General features: G+C 43.8%; 1 protein-coding gene across 2 annotated transcripts in view; it reads right to left on the reverse strand.

Annotated features, from left to right (window-relative positions):
- The window catches only part of CDC16 (cell division cycle 16), an 86,701-nt gene that overhangs the window by 25,733 nt on the left and 42,122 nt on the right, over positions 1-18,846 (reverse strand). For both annotated transcript variants that reach the window (XM_050922016.1, XM_050922027.1), the window contains 3 exons: positions 12,443-12,595; positions 11,635-11,698; positions 10,391-10,452 (listed from right to left, as the gene is read on the reverse strand). In XM_050922016.1, the coding sequence (XP_050777973.1) occupies positions 10,391-10,452; positions 11,635-11,698; positions 12,443-12,595 (279 nt within the window). The remainder of the gene's footprint in view (positions 1-10,390; positions 10,453-11,634; positions 11,699-12,442; positions 12,596-18,846) is intronic.

The following is an 18,846-nucleotide window of genomic DNA, read 5'->3' on the forward strand; positions in this document are numbered from 1 at the left end:
AATCATTCATTCAGAACCCAAGACACATACAAAAGCACACATGCTTACAGCTGGATGTCATTACTACAAGAATGTCAAGCTACTGTAATTAAAACACAGATATCACAAATCTCAGAGGACTGTTAGATAGTATTTTCTCTATTCAGAAAAGTTACATCTGTTTTCATGGTTAACTCTGATTTCTATTATATAAAACTGTATTAAATAGCAACATGTAAATCTGTCAGAAATGCTAGAGAATGAACAATTAAATATAAAATTTGTTCGCTGTGCAACCAAGCCTTCCACACTGTACAACATTCATATCTCTTCTAGCATGTAGCATTTCACTGTAGTCTGTCAATTTAATTTTAAATTAAAATTATTTTTTTGCATTAAAAATGTTTTACAGTATTTAGAAAAATGTCTTAAATACATGGACTCAAACAAAGAATACAGTATTGGCTGCTCTAAATGTGATGTAAATATCTAGAATTTTTTTTATTGTAGAAAATTTAACAAGACAAAAGTGTTATTAATCAAGACAAGGATTTTGGAAAAACCCTCTATAATTATACTAACGCTACTCCTGGGGTAATTCTATGCTACTGCGCATGCACATATTTAATGAGCCCCGCAGATTTCTAATTTTTTGCACAGAAAAAAACTTTTTGACAAAAAGTTGCCGCAGTTCTGCCTTTTTCCCACCAGACGGGGCTGGGGTGCTAGAACAAAATTGCAGCACCCCACATTGAGGGAAGAGAGAAAACTGCCTTGGCAGCGCTTGTCAGGCCAAGTCAGGAGACAAGGGCTGTGAGGTGCTTGGGGGGGGGTCAGACAGGGGCTCAAAAGAGCTAGTGGGGGAGGACAGACTGGGGCAGTGGCTGAATGGGAGTGGAGGCACAGGGCCACGGGGGTGGGGAGGGAGGTGCAGGGCACATGGTGATGGGTGTGTGTGTGTGTGCAGAGCTACAAAGGGACAGGGGAATGGTTGGGTGAGGGCATAGAGGCACATGGGGACAGGGGCAGACGTGCTTGACTGAATGGGAGAGGCTAGGAGTGAGCCAGTGTCTGCCCCCTCCTCCCCTCAAAAAACCCCAAAACTGTTCCATACTTTTCCCATCCATACCCAACAACTCTCCAAGTTCACACCCAAGCGCCTTCTCAGCAATTTACTTCCCTCTCCCTCAGCATCTCTGAAGAAGTGGGCATTTTACCCATGAAAGCTTATGCTTAAATAAATCTGTTAGTCTTTAAGGTGTCACCAGACTCCTCGTTGTTTCAGCTCCTCCGTTACCCCTGACTCCCCCAAGCCTTTGCACTGCTTTTGAAGGGTGCAGGAAATACAGTTTTGTATTGTAGTTTAAATGGATTATTGTTCAGAGTTCTGTATCAATATGCCTAGTAAGGAATCTTTTTGTCAAAAAACATTTCCTGAATCTTTTTTGTTGTCTGTATTGTTACACTCATACTTGCTGACAGGTATTTTGAAATAAATGACCAAAAATAATTGGAACTGGTGTGATTATATTGTGTTATTTTGACAAATAAAATATGCAGAATTTTGCAAAATTTTAAAATATTGTGTGCAGAATTTTTATATTTTTGTTGCAGAATTTTTAATTATTTGGCACAGAATTCCACCAGGAGTATAATGATTAGTTTCCCAGCAGCATGGCATTTTGTTTGCTTTGGCAAAGTGGGCAGCTGTTACACAGAATATACTTATTTCTTAAGGAAAATGAAGACTAACTGTCATAACAGTTTTCCCAGATCTGGACCTTAGCGTCCAAAATATGGGTGTTAGCATGAAAACCTCCAAGCTTAGTTACCAGCTTGGACCTGGTAAAGCTGCCACCAGCCAGGAATTATACAGTGCCTAGCTCACTGTGGTCTCCCCAAAACCTTCCCTGGGGGACCCCCAGACTCAGATTCCTTGAGTCTCACAACAAAGGGAAATGACCCCCTCCCCTTGTTTCCTTGTTACTTCCTCCCAGGCTCCCCTCCCTGGACGATCCTAGGAGATTCCCTGCTTCCAGTCCTGGAAACACAAGTACCGAGAGAGCTAATCTCTCTCTCCCCCTCACCCAGAGGGTATGCAAAGTCAGGCTTAGTAAATCTAACACAAAGAGATTTTCCCCCTGACTTCTTCCTCCCACCAATTCCCTAGTGAGCTGCAGACTCAATTCCCTGGAGTCCCCACTAAAGAAAAACTCCAACAGGTCTTAAAAAGAAAGCTTTATATAAAAAAGAAAGAAAAAGACATTAAACATAGTCTCTTGTATCCAGGTGACACTATACAGGGTCAATTGCTTAAAAGAAAAATGAATAAACAGCCTTATCCAAAAAGAATACACTCCAGCAACTACATACAGGTAAATACAAAAAAAAAAAAAACAATATAAACCTATTGTCTTACTATCCTTGTACTTACAACTTGGAAACAGAAGATTAGAAAGCCTGGAGATAGAAAAATCACTCTCAGAGCCGAGAGGGTCAGACCCAAGACAAAGAACAAAGAACTCACACCCAAACTTCCCTCCACCCAGATTTGAAAAAGTCTTGTTTCCTGATTGGTCCTCTGGTCAGGTGGTTTTTGTTACCCCTTTCCAGGTGAAAGAGATGTTAACCTTTAGCTATCTGCTTATGACACGCCCCCCAAATTGCAGACAGTGGGGAACCTCACTGGCGGCGATTTCCTCCTAGAACTTTAAAATAAACAGATTAATACAACACATGCACCTTTACATATACCACTAAGTATATAACTAACAGACTTTTACATGTGAAGAACACTTTTTAACTACTGGATTCTGGGAAACTCTCACGGGAGAGTGCATCAGCTACTTTGTTAGAAGCTCCTGAAATGTGCTGAATTTCAAAATCAAAATCTTGGAGAGCTAAACTCCTACGAAGAAGTTTCTTGTTGTCCCCCTTGGCAGTATGAAGCCACTTTAGCGCAGCATGGTCAGTTTGTAGCTGGAACCGCCGTCCCCAAACATATGGGCGTAGCTTTTCCAGGGCGTACACAATGGCACAGCATTCCTTTTCACTGACTGACCAGTGACTTTCCCTCTCAGAGTTTCTTGCTGAGAAACACGACAGGATGGAAGTTGTGATCCATTGCTTCCTGCATGAGAACTGCTCCTATACCACGCTCAGATGCATCTGTGGTGACTAGGAATGGCTTGTCAAAGCCCGGGGCCCTGAGCACAGGGTCAGACATGAGTGTTGCCTTAAGTAAAGGCCTTTTGACACTCATCAGTCTACTTAACTGCATTTGGCTGGGTCTTTTTGGTCAGGTCGGTCAGTGGGGCAGCGATTTGGCTGTAGTGTGGTACAAATCGCCTGTAGTACCCGGCCAAGCCTAAGAAGGATTGAACCCGTTTCTTTGACTTTGGGACAGGTCACTTTTGGATAGCATCCACCTTGGCCTGTAGGGGGTTTATGGTTCCTCGACCCACCTGGTGTCCCAGGTAAGTTACTCCATTTTGGTCTATTTGACACTTTTTGGCCTTAACAGTTAGTCCGGCCTGCCTGATGCGCTCAAAGACCTTTTCCAGGTGTTCTAGGTGTTCGGGCCAGGAGTCAGAAAAAATGGCCACATCATCGAGGTAGGCAACTGCATATTCGCCCAGTCCTGCTAGTAGACCATCTACCAGCCTCTGCAAGGTGGCGGGTGCATTTCGAAGCCCGAAAGGAAGGACATTAAATTCATACACCCCCGCATGGGTGACGAATGCTGACCTTTCCTTGGCAGGTTCTTCTAGCGGTACTTGCCAGTACCCCTTGGTTAAGTCTATTGTAGAGATGAACTGGGCACGTCCCAACTTCTCCAATAGCTCATCGGTGCGTGGCATTGGATAGTTGTCCGGACGAGTTACCGCATTTAGCTTACGGTAGTCCACGCAAAAGCGTATTTCCCCATCTGGTTTGGGTACCAGAACCACTGGAGATGCCCATGCACTGGTAGATGAGCGGATTATACCCATCTGTAGCATGTTCTGGATCTCCTGTTCTATAGCAGCTTGGGCGTGAGGAGACACCTGGTAGGGTGGGGTTCTAATGGGGTGAGCATTACCTGTGTCAATGGAGTGGTATGCCCGTTCAGTCCGTCCTGGGGTGGCTGAGAACAATGGGGCGAAGCTAGTGCACAGCTCCTTGATTTGACGCCGCTGCAGACGTTCCAGGGTGGTTGAGAGGTTCACCTCTTCCACACCACCGTCTTTTTTCCCGTCATAGTAGAAACCTTCAGGCCACTCAGCATCATCTCCCTGGACTGTAAACTGACAAACCTGTAAGTCTCTGGAATAGAAAGGCTTGAGAGAATTAACATGGTACACTCTGGGCTTTAGTGAGGACTTGGGAAATGCTATGAGGTAGCTCACAGTTCCCAGGCGCTCTTGGACTGTGAATGGCCCTTCCCATGATGCTTCCATCTTATGGGCCTGTTGCGCCTTCAAGACCATAACCTGGTCTCTTACCTTAAAGGAACGCTCTCTGGTATGTTTGTCATACCAGGCCTTTTGCTCTTCCTGAGCATCCTTTAGGTTTTCTTTAGCAAGGGCTAAAGAGTGTCGGAGGGTGTTTTGTAGGTTGCTTACAAAGTCCAGAATGTTAGTCCCTGGAGAAGGGGTAAACCCCTCCCATTGCTTCTTCACCAACTGTAATGGCCCCTTAACCTCGTGGCCATACACAAGTTCAAATGGTGAAAACCCTAAACTGGGATGTGGTACAGCCCTGTAGGCAAACAGCCACTGCTGCAACACTAGGTCCCAATTATTGGAGTGTTCGTTGACAAATTTACGTATCATGCCCCCAAAGTTCCATTAAACCTTTCCACCAGGCCATTGGTTTGATGGTGGTACGGGGTGGCAACCAAGTGGTTCACCCCAAGAGTTTCCCACAGTTTTTGCATGGTCCCTACCAGGAAATTAGATCCTGAATCTGTAAGGACGTCGGAGGGCCAACCTACCCTGGCAAAAATGTCTGTTAGGGCCTGACACACAGCGTTAGCCCTGGTGTTGCCTAGAGCTACTGCTTCCGGCCATCGGGTAGCAAAGTCCACGAAAGTCAGTACGTATTGCTTTCCTCTGGGCATCTTTTTTGGGAAAGGACCCAGAATATCCACAGCTACTTGCTGAAATGGGACTTCAATTATGGGGAGTGGCTGGAGAGGGGCCTTGACCTGGTCTTGGGGTTTTCCCACTCTTTGGCATACCTCATAAGACCGGACATACTTGGCAACGTCCTTGCCCCTCCCCTCCCAGTGGAAGGACTTCCCCAACCGGTCCTTGGTTCTGTTCACCCCAGCATGGCCACTGGGATGATCATGGGCTAAGCTTTAGAGCTTTTCCCGGTACTTAGTTGGAACCACCAACTGGTTTTGCAACTGCCATTCTTCCCGGTGTCCACCAGAAAGAATCTCCTTGTATAAAAGTCCTTGGTCTATAACAAACCGGGATCGGTGAGAAGAGCTGAGAGGCGGTGGGGTGCTCCGTGCAGCCACCCAAGCTTTCTGAAGGCTGTCATCTGCTTCCTGCTCAGTCTGGAACTGTTCCCTTGAGGCTGGGGTCACCAGTTCTTCCTCAGACTGTGGACTTGGGCGTGGTCCCTCTGGAAGCGATGTAGGTGATGGGGTTGTGTCCATTGCTGGTGAACCGCTCTCCGCTGGTGCACCTGAGGGTATTTCAGGCTCTGGCTGAGCCTTTTGGGTATGGCTGTCTGTTGCTTCTGCCAGTTCTGGCTCGCTGGCGCCCTCTGGGGTTGAGTTTGAAGATGTGGTTGCAATTGCTGGTGCTGGTTGCTGTTCCAGTTCCGGGCCTGGGACTGGAGATGCTGTGGCTGTTTCAGTGGTTGGCATGGAATCAGGGTCCACTACCTCTGTCTGGGTCTCTGGTAACACAGACGGGGCCTCTGTGGACGGCTCAGGAACAGGAATGGGTCTGGAAGCTTGCCTGGCTTGGCTACGTGTAACCATTCCCACTCTCTTGGCCCGCTTCACCTGGTTGGCCAAGTCTTCCCCCAGTAGCATGGGGATGGAATAATTGTCATAGACTGCAAAAGTCCACATTCCTGACCAGCCTTTGTACTGGACAGGCAGTTCAGCTGTAGGCAAGTCCACAGCTTGTGACATGGGTAAATTGTCACCTGGGCCTTTGAGTTGATGAATTTGGGGTCTACGAAGGATTGGTGGATAGCTGACACTTGTGCCCTCGTGTCTCTCCACGCAGTAACCTTCTTTCCGCCCACTCTCAAATTTTCCCTTCCCTCCAAGGGTATTTGAGAGGCATCTGGGCCTGGGGATCTTTGGTGTGATGGTGGTGTAATGAACTGCACTCGGTTGGTGTTCTTTGGGCAGTTGGCCTTGATATGTCCCAGTTCATTACACTTAAAGCATCTTCCAGCTGACTGGTCACTGGGTCGAGGTGAGTTACTGGAGACTGGTGAGGTGGAAGAATAGGGTGTCTGTGGCTTTCCTTGGGTTGTAGGTGGGGTCTTTGGCTGCCCTCGGTTGTAGGGTTTATTGTCGGTGTATCCTCTGGGGTATTCGTTCCCCTTGACAGTAGATTTCTTGCTTTCTGCCACTTCCATCCATCTGGCTCCAATCTCCCCTGCCTCGGTGAGATTTTTGGGTTTTCCATCTTGTATGTACCGTGTTATGTCCTCAGGAACACCATCCAAGAACTGCTCCATTTGTATGAGGAGGTGCAGTTCGTCCAAGGATTTAACATTGTTTCCTGATATCCAGGCCTCATAATTTTTCCCAACGTAGTAGGCGTGTTTGGGAAATGACATATCTGGTTTCCACTTTTGGGTTCTGAAACGCCGATGGGCATGATCCGGGGTTATCCCCATTCTGTATCTGGCCTTGGTTTCAAAAAGTTTATAGTCGTTCATTTTCTCCTTAGGCATTTCAGCTGCCACCTCTGCTAAAGGTCCACTGAGCTGTGGCCTCAATTCTACCATGTACTGGTCTTCAGAGATGCTGTACCCAAGACAGGCTCTTTCAAAATTTTCCAAGAAGGCCTCAGTGTCATCACCTGCCTTGTAGGTGGGAAATTTCTTGGGATGTGGAAACATAATTGGCGAAGGGTTGTTAGGATTGGCTGGCGTATGCTGCCCAGCCTGCGCTAACTCCAGTTCATGTTTTCTCTGTTTTTGCCTCTCTTCACTTTCTTTTTGTTGTTTTTCCATTTCTCAGCAGTAGGCTGCCTCTTCTTCTGCTTGTTTTATTTTGTGGGCCAGCTCTTTTTCGTGTAGTTTCCTTCTGTGGGCTGCCTCTTCTTCTTCTTGTTTCCTTCTGTGGGCCACCTCTTCTTCTTCTTTTTTTCTTTTGTGGGCTGCCTCTTTGGCTGCTTGTTCTCTTTTGTAGGCTGCCAGTTTGATGTTTTCTTCCTTTTCTTTCAGCTCCACCTCTTTTTCTCTTTTTTCCAGTTGTCGCCTGTGGTCTGCTTCTTTGATTTGTTCGTCTGCCTCCCTTTTTTCCTTGGAAGTTATGGTTCCTGTTTTCTTGTGTTGGGGTGCCCTCCGGTGTTTATTGTCTGAACTGCTGGCTCTGTTGCCTCCTGGGGTCTGCCTAGCAACAGTGCCTTTTTCCCTTTCTTCCTCTAGCTAATCTTTTAAACGTAAAGTAAACCAGAAAAACCACTTTATTTGCATGTGTATTGTGCTGGGTACTTGACTGTCAATCGGAGTCCTATAGTATAACAAAAGACCCTTAATAGTTCCTTGCTTAATATGCAAGCTACTGCCAGGAGAGAACAGAAAAAAAATTTCTCTCTGGTTCCTTTTAAAACCAAACCCTCTCTGCTTAAAAGCCCCTAGCAGAGAAAAGAAAAATATAATATTCCTACTGGCTTTTGGATTCTATCTATCCCACAACGCTGCACACCATGTCATAACATTTTTCCCAGATCTGGACCTTAGCGTCCAAAATATGGGTGTTAGCATGAAAACCTCCAAGCTTAGTTACCAGCTTGGACCTGGTAAAGCTGCCACCAGCCAGGAATTATACAGTGCCTAGCTCACTGTGGTCTCCCCAAAACCTTCCCTGGGGGACCCCCAGACTCAGATTCCTTGAGTCTCACAACAAAGGGAAATGACCCCCTCCCCTTGTTTCCTTGTTACTTCCTCCCAGGCTCCCCTCCCTGGACGACCCTAGGAGATTCCCTGCTTCCAGTCCTGGAAACACAAGTACCGAGAGAGCTAATCTCTCTCCCCCCTTCACCCAGAGGGTATGCAAAGTCAGGCTTAGTAAATCTAACACAAAGAGATTTTCCCCCTGACTTCTTCCTCCCACCAATTCCCTAGTGAGCTGCAGACTCAATTCCCTGGAGTCCCCACTAAAGAAAAACTCCAACAGGTCTTAAAAAGAAAGCTTTATATAAAAAAGAAAGAAAAAGACATTAAACATAGTCTCTGTATCCAGGTGACACTATACAGGGTCAATTGCTTAAAAGAAAAATGAATAAACAGCCTTATCCAAAAAGAATACACTCCAGCAACTACATACAGGTAAATACAAAAAAAAAAACAATATAAACCTATTGTCTTACTATCCTTGTACTTACAACTTGGAAACAGAAGATTAGAAAGCCTGGAGATAGAAAAATCACCCTCAGAGCCGAGAGGGTCAGACCCAAGACAAAGAACAAAGAACTCACACCCAAACTTCCCTCCACCCAGATTTGAAAAAGTCTTGTTTCCTGATTGGTCCTCTGGTCAGGTGGTTTTTGTTACCCCTTTCCAGGTGAAAGAGACATTAACCCTTAGCTATCTGTTTATGACACTAATTGGCAGCTCTTGTAAAAGGTGTAATTAACACTGAAGCCAAAAGCAATAGTACAGCTTCAGAGTATCTCTCCATTCTAATTGCTTTCACATTAATTATTCTGAAACACAATAGCTATAAACCACATGGCCAATTAAGGAATTATAGCACTGTTCATATGAAACAAAATAAAATTATATTTAACTATTAAAATCAGATTTTAAAATTATAGCTATGAATAAATTTCTGAATTGCAAACATTTTTATTTAATTAATTCTTATTAAAAATATTAGTCTGATATAATTATTTAGTCTGCTACAAAAGGTATAATTCCTATATATACTTTGTACTGCAACATTATTTTGTCATGGTTGTAACCTGGATAAAATACGGAATAGTCCTACCATCAAAGAATATTTTTAAAAAATAAATATCTTTAAAAGATGGTCCATTGCTAATGTATTATTGAGAAAAATATGCTCAGATTTTGTTTTACAACTGTCCTTGGATTTTACATTTATTTCAAGTATTATTTTATAACGCAGTCAGAAAAGTATTCATACCGTATATACTCGTTCATTAGCCCGTTTGTTTATAAGCCGACCCCTCAAGATGGATAGGTAAAAATAGCAAAAACTGTATGACCCTTTCATAAGCTAACCCTATATTTCAGAGGTTGGCAAACTTTGGCTCCTGGTCCGTTAGGGTAAGATGCTAGCGGTCCTGGCTGTTTTGTTTACCTGGAGCGTTCACAGACATGGAGCCCCTCAGCTCCCAGTGGCCATAGTTTGCCATTCCCAGCCAATGGGAGCTGCGGGAAGTAGTGCCACTTCCTGCAGCTCCCATTGGCTGGGAACAGCAAACCACGGCCACAGGGAGCTGAGGGGCTCCATGCCTGCGAACGCTCCTGGTAAACAAAATGACAACGTATTAGATATTCAATTCAATGATTCCATAGAGTTTAGAATCATCAAATTTTGGTGAAAACCCATTTAATAAGCTGACCCCCACTCTTTGATGCGTCACTTTTTTACCAAAAAATCTTCGGCTTATGAATGAGTATATATTTTATTTCACAGCAAATCTGTAGTAAAGCTTCTAGATATGGGTGGAAAGATGGCTGCAAACCTTGAACTTTCCATTCTCAACAGTAATTCTACAGTCCTTATGGCAAAACTCCCACTGAAGCCAGTGAGAGTTTTGCTTGAGTAATAAGTCACATTCTGATCCATGAAAGCAGTCTGCACAGGAAGACCCTTACACTGATGCAGATTGTTCTGCAGAATCTGGCCATAAGCAAGGGCTTCAATATTGATGCAGAAGTCAGTTAAAATGTAGATCAGAGCACTTATGATTAAAATTTTATCAACTAATAAAATAATAGTAAGACTTAAGATTTTATATAAATTATTGCATATACATGAGGCATCCTCTGTCTGAACACTATGTCCATATGTAAACACATTGAAAATGAATGTGCACAAACAGATTTAGATGGCCACATTCTGATTTACAAGACGACCCCCTTTGACAGAGTAAAGTCTTATTGCAAATAAGCAGTGGGTCCAAGAACAACAAACTTTTTTCTAACATACCAGGTAAATGTAGCTTTAAAACATTTCACATTTTCCACTTACTTGAGTTTTCTGCACACATGTCCTAAATTGTTCAATAAAGGCTCCCATTTATCAACTGTTACCTGAAAAATAATACATCCAACCTAATGATATCAACCTCACAGCTTTTAATTAAATTCTGTGTGTTCAATTACTAGAGAGAAATCAGCACATAAATGAACAAGGCAGTTCATTCATGGAGAATGAAAACTTGAAGACAGGCATTTAAAATTCCGTTTACATTAAACAGTTAACTACATATAATTTTATAGGTAAAATAAGCAAATATGTTGTCCAATGAAACCATTGACTTATTAAAGTGAATCTTCCTCCCCATATTAGTTATCTTTCCCAGGATCTTCCAGACCCTATCTCAGTTAAATAGCCTTAAAAACTGCAGTGATATCATTATTTTTGTTTGCCAACTTGTCCAAATAAATGTTACCTTTACCTTACAAATTCAACACCAGCTTTGCGCTTTCAAACTTAACCCTTTACTATTTATTAGCACAGCTGGGTTCATCAACAAGCAGTATAGAAGTGACCCTAAGTAAAACTAGATCTTGAAAGAATGATTGCAAATACTAAATATCCCATTTGGCTTTCTCTCTTTTCTTCCATGGTCTAAATTTATCTGATCTAAAAAAATTAGTCCGTTTACTGGCCACATAATGCCAATATCTTAGCTGTCAAAATCCTTATATTCCTTTCTGGTCATGCTGTTTAGCTTATGCTCTTAAGCATCAGAAGAAGAGCTGTAACTTTTTCACAGATACCGTAACTGCAAACTCTATTCTTATTCCTATGCATGTCTAAGCATTTTTTTAAAGATACCTTGCTACACTGAGTTTCATATGAGATTGGAGAATTCATATGGGACGGAGCATAGTCTAACAGTTTAGGCACACAACTGGGAGTCAGATCTGGATTCTGCTAACAGCTATGCCACAGGAATGTAGGAATACATTTTAAATCTGTTACTTTTTAATTTCAGCTGAAGGCTTGTTGTTCTAGGTATTATGGGAAAGGGTAAAAAGGAATGTCTGATAAGCATAATGTAGAAATATGAAAACATTGGATGGCAGAACTTAATGATAATAGGCTAAGGTTTTAAGTCAATCTATATCATTGGGGTGGACAATGTCTCAGAACTTACTGCATTTATTCTAACAATCCAATTACATAAGGCAATATAATATGAGAACCTGCAGTTTTAATAAATAGTCTATTGACATAAAATTAAGTACGCATTAATTAAAAATTACCTCATTTCCAATAGCTTTAATTTTCTCTAAAGCATCAAGGAACCACTTTTCTGCAGTTTTCCAGCTAAAATAAGAAAAAAAACATTACTGGAATTACCAATGAAGTATCTATCATACAGTTGCCATTCAAAAGTCCCTTCTTAATGACAAAGCTGAATACGCTGTGTTAGAAAGAGAGAAAAGTTATCTTTTACACTATTTATGCACAGATAAGTTCATTCACATTAAATGGTGAAATACAAGCAGTTGTGACAAACATCTTGCACACAAAGGTGCATGATCTTAAAGCCAAACTACAGAGCAAAAATTAAAATGGAGTATAGCCCAGAAACATGTTAAATGCTCCCAATAACCAGGCTATGGATAACAATAAAAACCTTAAACTTATACACCTTTTAAAAATTTGTTCCCCTCTCTGGAATCATCTTGGCACTTCCCGATTTGTCAAAAACAAAGAATGCTTCATTGTATGACATTACAAATACCGTTTCAATACATGGAATCTCCTGCATGTCTGAATACCTCATGTGATGACTGGCTGTTCTATATGTGCCTAATCTCCAAGTATCAATTCTTTCCTGACTCAATCCTTAAAACATCAAACTGGATAAAATACCCTATTAGAAGAGAAACTAATTTGATAAGTAAGAGTTTAGGGTGAATACTAACTAACTAGAATCATAAGCAATTTCTTGTTCTGTATATCAAAATAAGCCCTTTTATAAAAACAAAATATATGCTACTACATTACATTTAGGAAAAGAATACAGATTAGTAGTATTGTCTTTATCTCCTTTTGCAAACTTACTCTCCATTTTGAAATGCAACCACTCCAACTTCATGCATAACAAAAGGATCCTCAGGTGCAATGCTTAGGGCTTGGCTGAAAAATCTTTCAGCTAATTTTGAATTGTTGGTCAAACCATATTCTAGTCCAATATAGAGCATCGGCAAATGACAGCTGTAAAAAATAAGGATAAAAGGAAGCTTCATATATTTATTTTCTTGATGTAAATATTTAATAATTTGCAGAAATCTTAAAAGCATTTAATTGTGTGATACTTTATAAGTATACCTTAAAGAAAAAATCCTTTAAATTAAAAAAAAAACAAACAAACAAAAAAAAACTTAAAAAGATCAGTTACTTACCTGATAGTAACTGATTCTTTGAGATGTTCTTACATGGATTCCACTTATGGTGTCCATGTGCCCCAGCACAAGAGTTCAAAACATTGTCACTAGCAGTATCCAGTAGGTGTCGTGCATGTGCCCTTTAGGCCCCAGGGCATAAAGAGGGCAGCGACCACAACCACCACTCAGTCCCTCTGCTGACCAAAATCCTCATTCATAAAACTGAACTGCAAAGATGGGTTGTGGGATGCACATGTGCAGAACATCTTGAAGAACAAACATCTACTATTAGCTAAAAGTTACCTTTCTTTCTTCTTTGAGCTACTGGACCTGTGGATCCCACTTATGGTGATAAGCTAGCAATCATTTTTTAAAGGAGGTGGGAGCTAAGAGTTATCTGAAAAGAGATTGCAAAGGTTCTTCCAAAACAGGCATCAGATTTTGAAGTGGTGACTAACAATGACATTTTGTAAACATGTGTGCTGAGGACCAGGTAGCCATTCTACGTATTTCCAATACAGGAACCTGACTTAAGCATGCTATTGATGCAGCTTGCACTCTGATGGAGGACTCTTCTTACTAATATCATAAGCAGTTCTACTACAATTGGATACCTCTTTTGGAAGTCTTTATGATGAAACAGTCATTCCATTTGATTTATTACCACACAGAACAAAATGTCTTGAAGTTTTACAAAAAGATCTAGCTCTATCGAGGTAATATAACAGCAATCTTCTCAATTCTGAAGTATGTAATTTATATTCAACAGGTGAAGAATGAGGTTTTGGAAAAAAATTGGTGAATGAATGGATATGAAAATCTGATAGTACCTTAAGCATAAAAGATGGATGCAGTCTCATCATTACTCTAGACAGGTGAAAAACTGTAAATGGAGGATTTATCATTAGGGCTTGTAATTCGCTTATTCTACAAGCTGATGTAATTGCCACCAGAAATGCTACCTTCAGAGATAGCAGAGGAACTGGACAATCTGAGAGATTCAAAAGGGGAGGGGAGAAGGGTCCAAAAGCAAAAAACCCACTGAATTTAAGTCCCATATTTGAGTGATCTTTCTCACGGGAAGAAAAACGCAGACAAACCCTTCTGTAAATCTATTCACTGTCTGAAGAGAGAAGATGGTACTTTCTTCTACTGGAGAATGAAATACAGATATGGAATAGAACGCTGTCAAATGAACTTTGATCGAAGCAATAGTGCCAAGTGCTTTAAGGATAAGAGTTAATCTAATATTATTGGAACAGAACACTGACATGGAATTACAGACACGAAATTACAGACAAGTCACCTTAACTTCTTACCCAGAAAGATAGTGGAGCAAATAATCAACAATCAATTTGCAAACACCCAGTAGGTAAAAAGGTGATAAAATGGTCAACGTGGATTTGTCAAGAACATATCATGTCAAACCAATCTAACAGCTTTCTTTGACAGGATAACCAGCATTGTAGATAGGGAGGATGTGGTATACCCTGACTTTAATATGGCTTTTGATAGTGTTTTGCATGACCTTCTCATAAACAAATATAGGGAAATATAGCCTAGATGGATTAGCACTCTCAGTCTATTAGGAGGCTCTTTTCCATATGCGTCCCTAGAATTATTTTCTTTCCGTCCATGTGATTTCCTTCTTGGTGGTGGACTCCTGTCAGAGTCTGCAGAAGAATCAGTCGTGGATGAAGAAACTTCTAATGCGGAAGTCTTGACAGCAGACTGAAGGATCCGAGTGGGACTCAAATTCTTAATTGTACTGCCGTGCTGGTTCAAATAAATTTTCATTACAGATATGCTTGCTTCTTTTTGAAGACGGGATCTGTCTGGTATCAAGATCAGGAAAACCTCTAGGACTGGTGACTTGGGTTCTGGAATGACCCTGAGGTTTGACAAAAAACCCCCACCCCCAAAAATAAGCTTTTGGAGCTGCAAATTTAGTTGTAAGAGGTCCCTACAGTGAGGCACTGTAGATGCCTCTCTGCTTTAAACCTTCCTTTCCAGCTGAAACTCCTGGCTGTAATTCAAAGCTGCCAATGCTGACAAGGGAAGCACTGTAGAAGTCTGTCCTAATTTTGATGTTGAGAATGACAGTGCTGCTGAAGCCAGTGCAAAAAGGAAGAAGCCAGATGACTATGAATTCTTTTTCTTTTGGGATCTTTTAGATGAAGAAGCAGGTTTCTGTACCAGCTCTGTAATGCAGTGCAACATGGCAGGTCTCAGTCCCACTCTTTCCTGCACCGACAGTAATGGCTCCCTTCAACAGTTTCTCTTCTCTCTCGGCACCAGCAGTAAGGGCTCCTTTGAAGAGCTCTTCTTTGCTCCTGCCACCGGAGACAGGCTTCGCACCAGGAAACTGACTTAGGGCATGTTTACCCTATCGCTGCTACAGCAGCACTACAGCTACTTTCCTGTAGGCACTCCTTACATTGATGGGAAAATGCTTTCCATCAATGTAGGTAATCCCACTCTCCAAGGCCTGGTCTACACTACGCTGTTAAACCGATTTTAACAGCGTTAAATCGATTTAACGCTGCACCCGTCCACACTACACTGCTCTTTATATCGATTTAAAGGGCTCTTTAAATCGATTTCTGTACTCCTACAAAACGAGAGGAGTAATGCTAAAATCGATATTACTATATCGGATTAGGGTTAGTGTGGACGCAAATCGACGTTATTGGCCTCATTATTTTACAGTAGCTACCCACAGTGCACCGCTCCAGAAATCAACGCTAGCCTCGGACCCTGGACGCATACCACCGAATTAATGTGCCTAGTGTGGACGCACACTATCGACTTTATAATATCTGTTTTATAAAATTGGTTTAAGCTAATTCGAATTTATCCTGTAGTGTAGACGTAGCCCAAGAGGCTGTAGTTAGGTAGACTGAGGAATCCTTCCATCAACTTCCAGTGTCTATGCCGGGGTTAGGACGACATAAAAGATGGTTACTCACTTTAGTAACTGTTGTTCTTCGAGATATGTTGCTCGTATCCATTCCAATTAGGTGTGTGCGCGCCGCATGCACGCTTGTCAGAAGATTTTTACCCTAGTAACACTTGGTGGGTCAGCTGGGCGCCCCCTGGAGTGGCGCCATTATGGCGCTGGATATATACCCCTGCCAACCCAACGGCCCTTCAGTTCCTTCTTGCCGGCTACTCCGACAGAGGGGAAGGAGGGCAGGTTTGGAATGGATATGAGCAACACGTCTCAAAGAACAACAGTTACAAAGGTGAGTAACCGACTTTTCTTCGAGTGCTTGCTCATATCGATTCCAGTTAGGTGATTCCCAAGCCTTACCTAGGCGGTGGGGTCGGAGTGAGATGTTGCAGAATGCAAAACTGCTGAGCCAAATGCTGCCTCATCTCTGGGCTGTTGAACCAATGCGAAATGTGCAGCAAAGGTGTGACTTGATGACCAGGTAGCTGCCCGACATATTTCCTGGATGGGGACATGGGCCAGAAAGGCAGCAGATAAAGCTTGCGCCCGAGCAGAATGGGCAGTGAAGGTGGCTAGCCGGAACATGAGCCAATTCATTGCATGTATGGATGCAGGATGTTACCCGAGATGAAATCCGTTGGGAAGAGACCGGTAGGCCTTTCATCCAGTCTGCGACAGCTATAAAGAGCTGAGGTGACCTTCAGAAGGGTTTGGTTCTCTCAATATACAAGGCAAGAGCACTGCGGACGTCCAGGGCGTGTAGCTGTTGTTCCCGACGCAATGGGTGCGGCTTCGGGAAGAAGACTGGGAGGAAGATGTCTTGGTTGACATGAAAGGCAGACACCACCTTAGGGAGGAAAGAGGGGTGAGGTCACAGCTGTACCTTGTCCTTATGGTATACTGTGTACAGGGGTCCCGAAGCTCACATACTCGTCTTGCCGAAGTAATAGCAACGAGGAAGGCTGTCTTCCAGGAAAGGTACAGCAGCGAGCAGGTAGCCAGTGGTTCAAAAGGAGCACCCATAAGCTTGGCTAGCACCAGGTTTAGATCCCAGGCAGGGGTTGGGCATCTAACTTGAGGATACAAACGTTCCAATCTTTTGAAGAATCTTGAAACTATAGGGTGAGAGAAGATTGATTGGTCATCTTCCCCCGGATGGAAGGCAGAAATGGCTGCCAGATGCACCTTTACGGAAGAGACCGCTAGGCCCTGCTCTTTTACGGACCAAAGATAGTCCAGGACAGTGGGAACGGACACCTGTCTGGGGACTAAGTTACGCTGAGCGCACCAACAGGAGAAACGCTTCCACTTGGCGAGATATGTCATCCTAGTGGAAGGCTTCCTACTGCCCAGGAGCACCTGCTGAACCGAGGCAGAGCAACGCAATTCAGACTGGCTCAACCACGCAGCAACCATGCTGTGAGATGAAGGGAGTGCAGATCCAGATGGTGAAGCCTGCTGAAGTCCTGTGTTATGAGGTCCGGCCAGAGTGGCAGGGGAATTGGGTCTGCCACTGAGAGATCAAACAACATGGCGTACCAGTGCTGCCTCAGCCACTCTGGAGCAATCAGGATCAGGTGGGCGCTGTCCCTGCGGAGCTTGAGTAGGACTCTGTGGACGAGTGGAAATGGTGGGAAGGCATAAAGTAGGTGCCTGTTCCATGGGATCAGAAATGCTTCTGAGAGGGAGCCCGGGGAGCGTCCCTGGAAGGAGCAGAACACCTGCATTTCCTGTTCTCGCGGGAGGCAAAGAGGTCTATGGGGGAAAGCCCCACTTCTGGAAAACAGAATGGATGACGTCCAGGCAAATCGACCACTCGTGAGACAGGAAGGATTTGCTGAGGTGATCCGTCAGAGTATTCTGGACTCCTGGGAGAAAAGACACTACCAATTCGATTGAGTGGGCTATGCAAAAGTTCCAAAGGTGGACGGCTTCTTGACAAAGGAGGGAGGAGCGTGCTCCACCCTGCTTGTTTATGTAAAACATGGCCGTTGTGTTGTCCATGAACACTGGTACACAACGGCCTTGGAGATGGTCTTGAAACACTTGGCATGCTAGACGGACTGCTCTCAGCTCCTGCATATTGATGTGTAAGGCCAGTTCTTGGGGCGACCAGAGGCCTTGAGTGCGAAGGCTCCCGAGGTGGGCACCCCAATCCAGAGATGACGCGTCCGTGGTTAGGGCCATCGAGGGTTGTGGTGGGTGGAATGGCATCCCTGCACAGACTAGAGTGGGGTCTAGCCACCAGGTTAGGGAGCCCAGAACCTTCCTGGGGATAGTGAGCACCGAGTCCAGGCTGCCTCTGCGTGGTTGGTATATTGAAGCAAGCCAGGCTTGGAAGGGATGGAGGAGTAGCCTGGCGTGCTTGGTCACGAAGGTGCAGGAGGCCAGGTGACCTACTAAGGCTGAGGCAGGTGCGCACTGACGTTGTCGGGAAGGTTTGAAGACTTTGGATTATTGAAGCCATTGCCTGAAAACACGACTGCGGGAGGCAGGTTCTGGCCAGATTGGAGTCCAGAACCGCTCCAGTGAAGTCTATTCTCTGCGTGGGTGTGAGAGTAGACTTTTCTGTGTTGATCATGAGGCCTAGGCTCAAAAAGAGGTTTCTGACGATGTGCAGGTGCTGTGATACTTGCCACTGGGAAGTCCCTCGAATGAGCCAATCGTCGAGATACAGGTAGACGTGTACTCGACAACGCCGGAGGGAGGCGGCGACTACAGCCATGCATTTTGTGAAGACACGTGGAGGTGTAGAAAGGCCTAACGGAAGTACAGTGAACTGAAAGTGTTGGTGGTTGACCACAAAACGGAGGTACCATCTGTGTGGTGGATAAATTGCGATGTGGAAATACACGTCCTTCATATCGAGGGCGGCATACCAGTCTCCTGGATCCAGGGACGGGATAATGGTCCCCAGGGATACCATGCGAAACTTCAGCTTTATCAGGAATTTGTTGAGTTCTTGCAGGTCTAGGATTGGGCGTAGACCTCCCTTTGCCTTGGGGATTAAGAAGTAGCGGGAATAAAACCCCTTGCTTATCATGTCCTTTGGCACCTCCTCTATGGCTCCCATGGTTAGGAGTGACTGGACCTCTTGTAAGAGGAATTGCTCGTGAAAGGGGTCCCTG

The sequence above is a fragment of the Gopherus flavomarginatus genome, chromosome 1 (genome assembly GCF_025201925.1).
Source record: "Gopherus flavomarginatus isolate rGopFla2 chromosome 1, rGopFla2.mat.asm, whole genome shotgun sequence".
NCBI classification, from domain to species: Eukaryota; Metazoa; Chordata; order Testudines; family Testudinidae; genus Gopherus; species Gopherus flavomarginatus.